A 13,407-nucleotide genomic window follows, 5' to 3' on the forward strand; every position below is an offset into this window, starting at 1 on the left:
ATCTCTTGCGTTTAGTATATAAAGGCTGCCCTAGTCCGTTTTAGAAACAGATGCGAAGCAAAATTTCAACATTAATCGCAGCTGCACCATGACAGACTCCGGTGTACCTCCACAGGAATCTCATACCCAACAGTCTCGCGTAGACGAGGGGAAATCCTCAGAGCAGGTTTTCCAGGAAGCCACTCCGGATAAGGATCTGGAACAGCCAATCGCACCTGATCAGTTTGATGTGAAATACTGTACCACAAAATGGGAAATATGGGCATACTATGCGTGCGTTGATAACATATCGTGGAAAGGATAATATTACTAAACAAAAAAACATCAAATCAGTTACTACATTGGAAACAATGGATTGTCTTTATTCAGTAGGACTCCCATCCGTTCAGATCAAAAAAAAAATACAGCAGAGTTTATCTGACAATTGACTATCTGCAGACTTCGGCCCAACTGCCTTCCAAAACCTACTCAGCCAAGCTGCAGGCGATAGCGGAACTCTCTATTTTGCAGGACGAGAACGCTCTATCAATAGTATCGTTCTTCTCAGCAATGGAATTTCATTCGCCATCCAAGTGGTCATCTTTCTAGTCATCGGCAGTTTCGCCGATTTCGGTACATGGCGACCCAGTATCCTCATCACCCTTTCGATAATCGCATATGCAATCGGGTTCGGCTGGCTTGGCGTTCACACGGCAGACAAATGGCACGTCGGCGTAGGACTGTACATCGTCGGCTTAATCGCCTATCAAACGACGCTGACCTTCTGGACGGCAGCATTCCCGGGTTTGGCGCGCAATACACCCGAAATGAAAGCAAAAGCCGATGCCTATACCGCGGGAACTATATCGCGGGATGAATACGATCAAGCCGATACAATAGAACGGAGTAGGTTGGCGAACATCGCTTTCTATGTCCAATCCTGTGCGGAGGTAGTCATCCTTGCTATTATCGTGGGTATCATGTTCGGAGTGCATGTCAATGCAAGTGAGGAAAATAACAACTGGGGCTTGAGTGTTCTGATTGCCTTTGCGAGTGGTGTGTGGCTGCTCGTTTCGTTGCCTTGGTTCTTTCTTGAGAAGCGTCGGCCAGGACAGGATCCGCAGGGGAGGAATATCTTCGTTGCGGGTCTGTGGCAGCTGTATTATGCTATGAAGCAGGTGTGGAGACTGAAGCAGAGCTTGCTTTATCTTGTTGGTAAGATTTGATCTTGGCCTTCTCCAAACGCATCGGGTAGCCTATGGAGTTGCTAATCGGAACTCTAGGATATTTCCTCTTGGGCGATTCGTTGAATACAACTGTGACTGTGATATCAACCTTGCAGAACAGTGTAGTCTCTTATAACACCCTAGAATTGACGTACCTTCTGATTGCTGGAATTGCAGCTCAGGTTCGTGCACCATCATATCTCCTATCTTTGTATGTGTTTAACCGATCAACAACAGGCAGTGGGGATCTACGGCTTCTGGTTCATCCAGCAACGCTTCAAACTCGGCACCAAAACCATGTTCAGCACCATTGCCGTCGCAATTATATTGCTCGATGGTTGGGGCATGATCGGCATCTGGACACAGAAATTTGGTTTCCATAATGGCTGGGAATTCTGGGTACGTCAGACACTTCCTCTTTGTTTGGCAGTATTTTCAGACACTAACTGGGGTGAAAAATAGCTCTACCAAGTATATTACGGTCTTTTCGTCTGCCCGTGGTATAGTTACTCGCAAATCATGATCTCCGAAGTCGCACCACGGGGCCACGACTTCCTTTTCTTTAGTTTGTTCAGTATCGTTGGCAAGACCTCGTCTTTCATTGGACCTCTTGTCTCGAGTGCGATTATCGATGCAACGCCGTCTGGAAACGCCTCGATGCCTTTCTACTTTCTCTTTGGGCTGAGCGTGGCCAGTTTTGCTGTTTTGGCGATATGGCTGGATCTGAAGAAGAGTCGACGAGAGCAGGAGCTGTTTCTTCAGGGTAAGGATGGAAATGGGTCGGGAGATATGTAAGTTAGTATTCTCAGCTGAGAGTTCGCTGTCGGCAGCTGGGAAATTGTGAGGCTTGGAGTCACGGCATATATTCATACGAGATGTTTTTTTTTAATTCAATGTACGTTATCACACATGATCCACAGTTAGCATAGTGTATACCTTTAGTAGTATAGGGTGACCTTTATCCCTGTTTCTTCATGCATACTTCGGTTAAGCGTCGTATTAATCAGAATGACTCATTATGACTTTCCCCGATGGATGCCCGCATGTCCATCAAACGAGTAAGTGGGGATATATATTCGAAGTATATTGGTTAAGGCTTACAGACGAAGCCTCGGACGAAGCTTCGAAGGAAACTGAGATTTTTTAGTTTTATTATTTGATGTCATTCATCGTTCTTCCCTAGTGTTTAATCTATAGTGACCTCCGTGTATCCGTCCGAGCGTTGCTAGGGTGTTCAGTCGGGAATTAGCTATCACTATATGCACAGCAACTTCTTGTAGCATGGTAATCCTATCTTTTAATCCTCGTCGTGAGTACGTATATAGTAGCTATTGATCAACAACAGAAAATAATTGAGCTACAGAGTCAAGACATCCCGCTCGCAGGCTTAGACGTGAGTCAAACCGCACATTCAGACACAATATTGATCGTAAAGCATACAGCTCTTGTTTGTTCATAATTGTAATCCCCTACTAGATAGTAATTAGCACCCTTCAATAACGGGAGAAGTGGCCCACAGCATCCCAGGCCACGGGGGTTCTCCCTGTGGGTACCCGCAAGTATATAAAAACAACGCACGTTCTCGTTGCAGCTTTCTAGTTTTGTTCCTCCCACCAGCAAATCCCAACAAATGAGCTGCTAAACCCAGCCACTTGCACACAGTCTCCAAATTGAGTCCCAAGCATCAGCCTCTCCCCTGTAGAGGAGAGAGAGGCCCTAAACCTTGAGCTCGTGGCCACACAACAACCATCCAAGTCCATCATGGCCATTTCGCACGCCGTGGTTTTCTTCCGACCACAACAACAGAAGGAACCAATCCCTCCTTGGTGAACCCCCTTGGGAGCCGGTACCAGACTTCGCAGCACCAGGACTCAACTGGAACGATGAGATGCTAGAGACCCAGTCTGACCAGCGCCCTGTTGCCGCTCAAGCTCGACCAGATCCCATGCTTCCCTCGGACCTGTTGTCGCCATCGTCAAACCCACCAGTTTCTACTTCTCCTACGGCGCCGTTCGGGCGAATTGAAGATGCCGCACTGTCGAGGCTGTTCAGTCCATTGAATGCATCGTTTACGGGAACCGGGTTCAATGGTATGTCATTTATTGTTTGTTTGGTTTTATCGATGTGATTGAAACCCTGACTTACCGGTACTAGGTTGTCCTATTACTGGTGTCCATGATGATAGCCACCTTTCCTTAAACTCCCAGCCATATACTGTATCTCAGCAACAGAGCCCCGGCTTAATCAATAAAGAAACTCCAACTTCGAACACTGATGCGGCGGACTCATTACCCGGTCAAGAATACCTAGCCGAGACATTATCCCCTGAAGTATCCGGCACCAGTCGTTCTAAGCGCAAAGCAGGCACCCTCAAACAGGATCCTAGCGATGAGAAAGCCATGACAGCCATCAAACGACAGCGTAACACCATGGCTGCGCGGAGATACCGTCAAAAGGGACGAGATCGCATTTCTGAACTGGAGTGCGCCTTGAGAGACATGGAACACGAGCGAAACGAGCTTAGGCTCCAGCTGGCGAGGAGAGAGGCCGAAGTGGCTGCCTTGAAGGAGATGTTGAGGAGGTAGATTTTGGTGGGTGTCTTTGGGGTTGCTTGGGGTTTGTCTATAGTGTAAGGGTCGATTTGTGAGGCTGTGGGTTTGCTGTTGATGTGGATTTGTTATAGAGGAGTGTTCTGTTGAGATATACACAACTCTGCGTTTTCCTGTTAAAGATGTTGTTTATATTTGAGTTGTTGCTGGTTGGGTTTGTATTTGATTTTACTTTGAATGTGTTGATAGAGTTTATTTATATATCTGGTAGTCGGGAGGTTCACTACATACCGCCAGTAAAAAGGAGTACATGAAGTAGGCTATGACGATGGCAAAGTTTGGTCAAGCCGCCGTTAGCTTACGTTACAAGCACAGTAATGAGTCTCACACTACAGTCGGGTTATACATGTTGAGAGCAAATTCACTAGAAAGAAGCAAAAGGATATATGATTTTTTTGGTCCGAACTTTTGGAAGAGTGAAAGAAACTCCAGCCCATGCTATGCCTAAGCGCCGTATCTCGGGAATGTAAACGTGAAGGATCAATATCTGACGGAGAACATAAAAGGAAAAAGAGTAGCATAAGGGGAATATAAATATCAGCAATATATTTAAGATTCTCCGTCCGACGAGGCGCTCTCCTTCGACTTGCTCTTCTTCTTCTTCTTCTTCTCTTTCTTTTCGGAGCCATCGACGTCTGCTTCTGCTTCCGCCTCGCGCTTTCGCTTCTTCTTCTCTTTCTTCTCTTTCTTCTCCTTTTTGGCACTCTCCAGCTCCTCGGGCGGCACGAAGGCCTTGGCCCGCTCCTTCATCTTTTCCTCGCGCTTCACGCGCTGCTTCTCCATAAGCTCTTCCTTCTGTGCGCGGTCCTTGGCTTCCTTGGACAAGAAGTACTCGCCCGACTCGATCTGCAAGTCCACCTTGCTCTTCTCCGGGGCCGGTGGGAAAGGAGTATAGACCTTCTTGGACTTGTCGGTAACCTTGAATGGCGTGCGACGCTTCGAGAGGGTGCGCTTCTTGAAATTTGGCAGGAATCGGTCCCAGGATTCGTTGGCTAATGTGGGGTCCTTGGCCAATTCACGCTTGATCATGAGCTCCTTGATGTGGTAGATGGGATGGATGTTGGCCATGCAGTCGTTCACCACCTTGCGCACTTCTTTCAGACCCTTATAAGGACCCATTGCGGAGACAGTGTTTCCTTGCACCAGGATATAAGTCTGGGTTAAGAGCTCGAGAGCTTTGAGAGTCGAACCGTTCGGTCCTAGGATCCGTTGGCGACGCTTAACGAAACGTTCTTTGTTGCGGACTTGGCTTCGGATTTTGATGATATCACATGCGACGCCATCCTCGAGGATTTTCAAAGCCTATCATCGATCGAAACGGTCAGCGGATGGGTCCCGACAATATTGCAAAACGATAGACAATCAACCTACCTGTTGCACAGGCACACTTCTGGCAAGCAGCTTGATAAGATCACGGGCCTTGAGAATTGCGGCTGGGTCATAAGTCTTCCGGGTGGTCTTCACAGTCATGCTACCCTCTACCAAATCCAGAGTACAAGCGATCCCCTGCTTTTCCAGAGCCCTTGTTACAAGTGGCCATGCTTCCTTCAGGTAAACTTCACGGTATTTAGGGAAGAGAGTAGCGAAAGAGGATTCCTCGGCGAAGCTACCAGCGACATTATCCTCGGATTTGAATGGCTCGATCTAGTCGCAGATAGTACGTTAGAAGACGAGCGAATATCACCTAGGGAGATACATGAACAACAAACCTTCCACTTATCGATGTCATCCGTATCCCACGGCTTATCCCTCTTGTATGTGGATGGCATTTTGGAAGATTGGGTTGCGCAGCCTTTTTGGCAGGTGGTACAGGATTATTCTTCGACGGATCTGAATTGGCCGCCAACTTTTTTCTGATCCGCGCGGAGACTTACCATGTTTGGCATTTAGCGCGCCAGGCGATTACTGCGGAACCGAGTTAGGTAAATATGCGCTTTAGGCGCACAAGCGCCCGATTGAATGGTTCGGGCGTCTAGGCGGATGAGCCTCACAGATGCTCCTTCATCAATTTGGGCGTCTGGTTGGTCAATCCACGGTTTATCGGCGGGTCCATTCCACAATTCGTGATAAGTTAAATCACGCAGAAGAAGCGAAGCTACAGATTGCCACATGGCAATGTTGAGTGGCCTCTAGAGTCCTCATGTGGTTGACCCAGCTACTTACGAGTCATGGATTTGATAGATCAGATGCAGCTGTGAGAATGGCAGGTCCAACTAAGCCCCTTTTTAGCATTCCATGTCCGTGGCGCTGGGTCTCCTTGGTGGATTTCTGGGACAAGAGACACACACCAAACCACGTCCGTTTGGCCTTGGAAGAGCAAATAATCCAGTGATTTTTCTGAAAGAAATTGAACCCACTGTCGGTTCCTGGTACTTGATTACTGAACAGCAATGGTCCTTTGCCAACTAATCACAGAGAGAAAGAAGGCAAGGTTGACTGGGAAATTACAGAGGCCCGCAGCTCCCTTTGCCCCACACAGTCTATCGTAGGAAACTTTTCCATCAGGACGATAGCACCAACCAGAGTCCACAAAGGACCGCTTGGAACCTGGAAGTTTGCCCGTAGCATAGTCCTAAATTCTCTCTCTTACCCATTGGTTTAACAGTTTGCCTCTTGTTGGTGTAATTAAAGTTTCAAGTGGTGTCCACTATTGATAGTCGTAACGTCAATCTGGAAGGCAGAGATTGGCAACGCCAATCCTACTGAGCGATCCGCTAGAGGGTTCTGGGTGGAATCATGCCAATTCTCGCTATAGTATTTCACTAGCAATCAAGGCAGTAGTAATTCGACACGGCGTAGACATGATTATGGCGAAGGAGGGAGGGGAGGGAGCTTCCATCAGGGACGATTTTGGCAGGTAATTTTTTTGTTGCTGCTTAAGGTTCAGAGACGACCCGTCAGTTTGGTACCCTACCCGAGACGGGGCCCGTTTCCCAGTCCTGCTTGTCCCCTACACCGTCTTCCCTTTCCCTTTCTCTCTCACACACATTCTCCCTTCTTCGGTGGCAATGACTTCAGGTTCGAATTGGTGGACCACTCCGTTGGAGTTTCCACTGAACCTTGCTGGTATTGAACGATGAGATATCTCCCCACAAGCCATCATATTCGCGATATGCTCGCTAGCCCTTGAGATGACGATTCTGGGTGAACGGGCTTTCTTTGATTCCCTCTTCCCATTCGTCTGAGTGGTCTTCCTAGCTTTTGGGCCAACAGTCCCCATCTAGCACTCACTTTCCATTCTAGATATTCGCAGATCCACAGTGGCGCCTCTCGGACCGATAAGAGATCAGGACAACGACGACGGTTCCAATGCTTCCTAGAAACGAAGATGACCGCTCACGCAGAGCCAGCTGGCTGAGGAAAGAAGGGTTCATTCCATCAACATACCCTCCTTTCCTGGGTTAAAACGAAGCGGCATATCCGGCATACGCCCAGGACTCTGCTCGGTCTTTTTTATACAGGCCTCTTGAGGGCCCAGTCCTCATACTGCATGTCAGCGAGCTCCCGGCTTCATGTCCAATACAAGTGACCCATCTCCGAACTTCGAGCCCACTGCTATCTTTATTCCCTGTAGAGTGCCGTTATGCGCGAGGGACAGTTATTTGTCGGACGTTTGACGCATGGAGTTAACTGCTAGTTCTGATAACTACACTGTTGCTTGTGGACGGTTTGGTCATGCGGAGGTGGTGATAGTACTTAGAACCGCCAGGGACATGACTCCTAGAGGCGAAGGAAGATACTGAGACACATATTCCGGTGGAAACTGACCAATATTTAGCTGCTTTCAAGCTCTATCTGTCCAATGTCAAAAATATCTAATCTGATGATGGAACATTATGGTTCCCTCGGGCAGTCAAGCCAGGAACGTCTTCGATAGAGATACAATAGCTCTCTACCAATCGTTGGAAGAGGATCGCGGACTGAGTATCACACCCATCCCTCCGGCAATTTTTACTAGGGTTTTCTTCCAATGCAAACATACCTGGTGTTGTTAGAATACCGTCACGGATTGCTCGAAGAGCGAACTCACAAGGGAAAGTAGGCCTTCAAATTGTGGGTATCGGCTTCCTGCTGTGCTCGCGCTATCAGCTCCGCAAACTGCTGTGGGGTCATTCGCAGTCGCTGGGTAAATGGGTAAAGTCCCAACGCGGGAAGCAGTTTCTTAACATTATCACGGTTTGCGGCGCCTATATCTCGCATCCTTGGGTCTATCCAGTGTTAAAAGAAACTTTTCGCTCATATGGCGTATATGCACTTTACCATTGGACCATGCGGATAGAGGAAGTGGGATCATTCGAGCATCAACCTCCGCCAGGCCTGCTGCTGTCAGAAGATTTCTCAATCTTGTTCCCACGCGAAGGTCCTTCACTTCCTCCAAAGAGCCCATTAATTGCGTGCTCCATTGCCTCAATGCATGCTGCTCGGTGATTGAGCCGTTATCTGACTGGACATTGAAGTATATCTCGACTAGTTGCACCCAGCCCCCTGGCTTCAAAACTCTGTGACAACCAAAAGTTAGTCTAAGGCGTCGGCGATACCTCGTGTTGGATCAGAGAGCCGGTCTTCAGGAAGCAGACCTTTTAATGTCTCGGATATAGGAGGGCCAGCGGTCTCGGTTGATGCCGGTTGCGAGCAGCCTTGAATGGACAAGGTCGAAGTGGTTCGGGGGGAATGTGAATGGACGGTTCAGATCATCGACCTATATCGCGACATAGATACGTTAGTGCACATTTCTCAGAATTCACAGGCCCCCGTTGAGAAAAACTCTCTGCTAGATCCGGCACAATGTGGCCGCAGGGGACATTTCGTCGAGCAGTGGGAATGTGGAAAAGGGGCATGGTTATAGCAACTGGTGCATAGCGAGGCTCCCGCAGATGAGAGATGATGAACTCACTTGTAGGCATAAATTATCCGGTATATCGTCTGGGTTCATATAAGGGTATATATCGAGGCCGATCACCTTCAGTCGAGGCAATTAGCTGGTTGGTACTGGGAAGACGAACCCACCTGGACTACGTACCTTGCATTTGGGATGCTGCTCTGCGGCCTCGATGGCCCACGATCCAGTGCCATAGCCACAGTCGAGGATCTTTTGAGGCCGCGGGATCGGCGGGAAAATTAGCCTGTTGTCAAAAACCTTGTTGAAAACCTGGTGCTGGAGTTCGAGTCGTTCTGCCTCTTCCTGGCGGTGGACCAGCGGTCAGCTTCGTCCCGAGTCCCAGACTTTTTTCTGATCTTACTCCGTCCACCGGCTCAAAAAATATTTGGTGGTCGATCGAGAACCTCTGAAATACGCGACTTTGGATGGTTATGGTCTCGAGGTACACGTCGTCCAGCGCTTCCGTTTCCGAGTCAGGGCTCCTTAGTGACCCAGAAAGTCAGTGCTCATGGTCTGTCCACAATCGAGGGACGGGTTTAAGTACGTCATTGTAGTCCCGTTCCTGGGCGGCTCACGAGGGAGTGGGTTTAATGAAGCTTAACGGATTGAATCAAGGACAGCAATGAAATCCCATCTCTCGGGGCCGCGTCTATCGTGGGAAATGGATGGCAGGTTATGTTGTGGTTAAGGGATCTCTTTGTTGAAGCGATCGACGGGGCACGAAGAATATTCGACGAGAAAAGTACCGCTGGACACGAACCAAAAATGACTATCTTGCACTCCATGGACTATTGGTGAAGCAGTCCGTACTATGCGGGACTGAGTCTTCGTACTAAAATGTACGGCCGGTAAAGGAAAATCCGTCCAGGCCAGTCCCAGGCGTCTGTCTTGCCTTTTGGAAGAACCCAGCAAATCATGGTCCTTAAACCCCCCTTCACAGAGGCAAAATTCAGTCAATGGCAGGCCACCCTTTCGAACTACTACGTTTCCCTCCGTGACAACAGGTTAAACATCGTCTGCCCTTGTCTTAAAAGAAATACGACTACCTCGGGGGTATTTACCCAGGATTACATCCCACCAATATGCAGCGAAGGGAGGGGTCGGCGATTTACTTCCGGAGGGGCCACCGATGCCGACGGCTTTCGACGCCTACGAGGGCTAATTCACTAACCCTTGGGCTTCACCCTTCACCCGCCTAGTCAGTATATTTGAGAGGGGGGTTAGACATCGTCGCACAAGGTTTCAGTTTCTCTTCAGCTCCCTTATTCGGTAGGAACGCTCGTGGATCATCTTGAGATCCTTGTTCCTAGTGGGGACCGAGACTTTTGGCATTTTCGCTGTTAGTACAGGGCTCACGTGTTGTCTCCTATACGATTTTTACGTGCGACTGCAGGCCAGGCAACATCAGTAACTCGAAATCAATACAGTACAGCCCTAGTCTTTGCATGGCCACACAACACTAGATCTGCGAAAAAAAATTTTAAATTATGGATTGAAGGACGGGCCTGCATGGTGGGGGTGGCACGTCATGATGTAATATCACTAGGATGCCCACGCCTGCAGAATTAATCGCAGGAGGGAGACTGGGGCTCTACGACAGTGAATCATTTACAGCGAAATAATTATCCGACGACCGCCCTGCAGATGCAAGCAGCTATTGCGGATACACTAATGATTTAGCTGAAGGTAAAGCACGCTCTTTCGCGTCGTCAGACCGCGTTCAATGCTGGCCGTAGAGATGGCCTATGGTCTAGCCGTTGACCTCAGCTTGATGCTGGCTGTGCCCGAACAGCCACCCATTCTAAGCCTGACTATCCCGATACCAGAGACATTAAAAGGTAGGTAATAAAAAAATGACAGCATTGATATTTGAATCAGGTGGGGGAATCTTGAGGAGTGGCTTGTGAGCGCAGCGATCAGCAGGGCAATGGGCAATATATCGGTTTTGGCTGACAATCTAGCCCAATTCCATGAACTATATTCTCTTTGGAATTTTTTATTATCCCTTATTTTCCCTCAATGACAGCCTGCGCCTCTTTCTCACCGCTCCTTTTGTGCGTCGCCTGTCGTACTAGAGCTTGAAACAAATGACACTAAGGCGCCCACACGATGGGTCACGGTCCCGATTGAGAATAGCAGAGTATATCTGACAAGCGATGGCGCTTGGCGGGTGGGCCAGCGATCTTTAGGTCGCACGGAAGACTCTCCTAAGAGTCAAGATATGCAAGCGATGGGTCGGAGCGTCAGAGGCCTGAACAATTGTGGAGTATGGGTACAGATTGTTTTTGATTGACCTGACAAGGAATACGAGGCTATAGACTGCTTTGCGGCATCCCCAAAGCTCTATGACGCCGATTCCCGCTCTTGGGATTGAGTTCAATGGTTACTTTCAGGAAAATTCCACTAACCGAGAGGAAAGTGAGATGGGAGCCCAATTGGCAAATCAGCATCGCCTCGGTCGAGCGTTGCTCTTCCTTCGACTGTTTTAGTGGATTTTCACGAGGATGTTGTGTTGGTCATAACCACCGATTCTGATTTGCGGCCGCACACCCATGGCCATCGCTAAGCATGCAGACCGGGAATCCATGCAGGGCCAATGCCAAATGAGCACCCAAGCTGTCGGGTCTCTCGACAACAGGATTTAAACCCAGGGTTGGTCGGTAAGGCATTTTGACAGCGATCCCAGAACCACGGTTCAGCTTCGGGAAAGCAGTGCGCAGCGCCGGAGACTACAGCGGTTAGGCCCGCTAGTGTGGGCGTACTAAAAACCCACCCACATCGTACTACAGCAAGTAGCACGCTCGATGGAGTTGCAATCGCTTTATCATTACGTTGCACGTCTGTCGTCATTTTAATTAATCATCCTTTTTTTTCACTTTATCTTTCCCCGTCTCTTTTTTCCTTTTTCTTTTCGGGCTTGTCGCAGTCCCTCCACACTCTCGCTAGATCTGTCTGTGCGTGCAGATCTACTTCTGATGATAACAATACCTAGAGTAGCTTGGTGGCAAATTAGCTAACAGACAGAAAGAGGGGATATTATCGCATTTGGCTCATATAACGCATACAGTACACATCTACACCTCCATACCCAAGTACCCTATCATCGCTACCTGACCTCCACAGACCCAGTCATATACTTCACACTAGCAGCAATGATCTCCACCACAAACACAGCCTCTTGTTTGGTGCGCGGGGCATAAATTAAAACATACTCCGACGGAAGCGAGATGACCTTTCCTCCAAAAAGTGCCTTCGGAGCCTGAACCCCAGATAATCTATGCCGTTGCCCCCAACCTGCTTCAATCACTTTCTTGCCTGTTAATTATCCCGAGTCAGCATCATCACCAGACAAAACATGCATAGGCTTCTCTTCTCCATGTGACAAGTATCAACAGGGAACAAAATTTGGATAGAGGAATCATACAGTCAGCAGGAGCCAAAGTCACATGCAGTGAGAAATCCTTCAAGCGATGGATATGCGCAATCTCGCCCTTCAACTGCTGCGCAGCGGGAGTGGGGACAAGGCCATCAGCGAGAAAGAGGGCATCGGCGTGAAGTTCGAGCTTCGACGGGGAAAGTCCGACGAGGTGTTGGTTGCGGTTGGCGAAGGCGTAGAAATCCTGATTCAGTTTCTTTATTCCCGGTAAGTATGTATCGGATCCTTGTACAATACACTTTCGTATATCCGTGACAGACACAAACCACATGATATGAAAACAAATGAACATATGCAAAAGAACACTACATACCTCCTTAATCTCCTCCGAAGGAAACTCCGTAATCTGTCTCTGCGGCACAATATGCGGTCCAATCTGAGGTCGATGATCCCTTTTCCTCAAAAGATCCCATTCATCACCAAGATAACTCGTCGTCTCCCCCGCCGCAATCTTCTCCTCATATACCCCCGTCGAAAACATCTCCCTTCCCCACGGCGGAAGAATCACACTAGCCGCAAACCACCCAATAAGATTATACGGCACACCCCCGGGCCCATAGGAAATAAAAGTCCGGTAATCGCGATAGATACGAGGTAGCGTAACTGCTACCACCGTAGCCGACAACGCAGAAACAATAACAGCCCGGGTATCATTACCCGATTGTATGAGGAGTCGGAACTGAGAGATATGCGAGGAGAAGAATGTCGAGGCTTTTTCTAGGAGGGATGTCATTTTGAATGATTAGGTATCAGTGTATGTGTATGTGTATGTGTAGCTGAGGGTGAGATTGTAAAACTTCTTTTATTTCAATGATAAGAAATATAAATTCAGGTAGGATTGTCCACAATCTTGATTTATACTATTTTTACTCCCTACATAAGCATAGAATCCCGTGACAACGATCTACCGGGGCCTTCCGATCGGGTTCCTTGATTGGTGGCACCATGGATTTGGGTGTGAATGTACGAACGGACCAATCATGTTGGAAGTTATTGTTTGGTCTGGTTTGGGACTGTTTATGGATGGGTCGATGCCTGCGTTCTTGGTTTGGCCCCCAACTGGTGGATGGGTTGCGTGGTGTTTGGGGCTGGTTGGGTTGAGTACTGTGGGATTGGTCTACTGGCTTTGGGATATGGTAATCACGTTGCTTCTATTCGAGGTTTGTGTGGGATGTTCGGCGTATGGAAGGGTTGTTAATACATTATCCAATGTATTTTCCACAAACTATGGATAGTGGTCATCATTATGTGCCGGTCATATGGGGGAGATGTGCAAAA

General features: G+C 48.4%; 5 protein-coding genes across 5 annotated transcripts; 2 read left to right on the plus strand and 3 right to left on the minus strand.

Annotated features, from left to right (window-relative positions):
- Positions 1–88: 88 nt before the first annotated feature.
- F9C07_2243124 (vacuole effluxer Atg22 like-domain-containing protein) lies at positions 89–4,038 on the plus strand (the record flags this gene model as incomplete). Its single annotated transcript, XM_071510026.1, has 8 exons — positions 89–273; positions 334–368; positions 439–1,194; positions 1,263–1,387; positions 1,443–1,604; positions 1,668–1,996; positions 3,012–3,295; positions 3,360–4,038. 8 exons carry the CDS (start codon positions 89–91, stop codon positions 3,788–3,790), a joined length of 2,307 nt encoding a protein of 768 aa, XP_071365187.1. The 3' UTR covers positions 3,791–4,038.
- On the minus strand, positions 4,039–5,652 carry F9C07_2282392 (putative rRNA assembly protein Mis3). Its single transcript, XM_041291233.2, has 3 exons — positions 5,524–5,652; positions 5,186–5,458; positions 4,039–5,116 (listed from the first exon to the last, which is right to left on the minus strand). Exons 1-3 carry the CDS (start codon positions 5,581–5,583, stop codon positions 4,364–4,366), a joined length of 1,086 nt encoding a protein of 361 aa, XP_041145027.1. The 5' UTR covers positions 5,584–5,652; the 3' UTR covers positions 4,039–4,363.
- A 963-nt stretch (positions 5,653–6,615) lies between these two features.
- Positions 6,616–6,894, plus strand: F9C07_7302 (uncharacterized protein; the record flags this gene model as incomplete). Its single annotated transcript, XM_071511603.1, has 2 exons — positions 6,616–6,671; positions 6,702–6,894. The coding sequence occupies 2 exons, from the start codon at positions 6,616–6,618 to the stop codon at positions 6,892–6,894; spliced, it is 249 nt and encodes an 82-aa protein (XP_071365188.1).
- A 946-nt stretch (positions 6,895–7,840) lies between these two features.
- On the minus strand, positions 7,841–9,242 carry F9C07_2105274 (S-adenosyl-L-methionine-dependent methyltransferase; the record flags this gene model as incomplete). The annotated part of the gene is made up of 7 exons (XM_041291234.1): positions 7,841–8,022; positions 8,075–8,313; positions 8,392–8,513; positions 8,709–8,774; positions 8,835–8,996; positions 9,055–9,175; positions 9,238–9,242. The coding sequence occupies 7 exons, from the start codon at positions 9,240–9,242 to the stop codon at positions 7,841–7,843; spliced, it is 897 nt and encodes a 298-aa protein (XP_041145028.1).
- A 2,557-nt stretch (positions 9,243–11,799) lies between these two features.
- On the minus strand, positions 11,800–12,862 carry F9C07_7304 (uncharacterized protein; the record flags this gene model as incomplete). The annotated part of the gene is made up of 3 exons (XM_041291235.1): positions 11,800–12,008; positions 12,118–12,325; positions 12,443–12,862. 3 exons carry the CDS (start codon positions 12,860–12,862, stop codon positions 11,800–11,802), a joined length of 837 nt encoding a protein of 278 aa, XP_041145029.1.
- Between the last annotated feature and the right edge of the window lie 545 nt (positions 12,863–13,407).

Source organism: Aspergillus flavus, chromosome 3, assembly GCF_009017415.1.
Source record: "Aspergillus flavus chromosome 3, complete sequence".
In the NCBI taxonomy this organism is placed as follows: domain Eukaryota; kingdom Fungi; phylum Ascomycota; class Eurotiomycetes; order Eurotiales; family Aspergillaceae; genus Aspergillus; species Aspergillus flavus.

Coding starts and splice junctions, on each gene's coding strand:
- F9C07_2282392 (XM_041291233.2), bottom strand. CDS start 5,583: ATGCCATCCACATACAAGAGGGATAAGCCGTGGGATACGGATGACATC. Junction 5,459..5,523: donor ATGACATCGATAAGTGGAAG/GTTTGTTGTTCA, acceptor ATCTGCGACTAG/ATCGAGCCATTCAAATCCGA. Junction 5,117..5,185: donor GAAGTGTGCCTGTGCAACAG/GTAGGTTGATTG, acceptor GATCGATGATAG/GCTTTGAAAATCCTCGAGGA.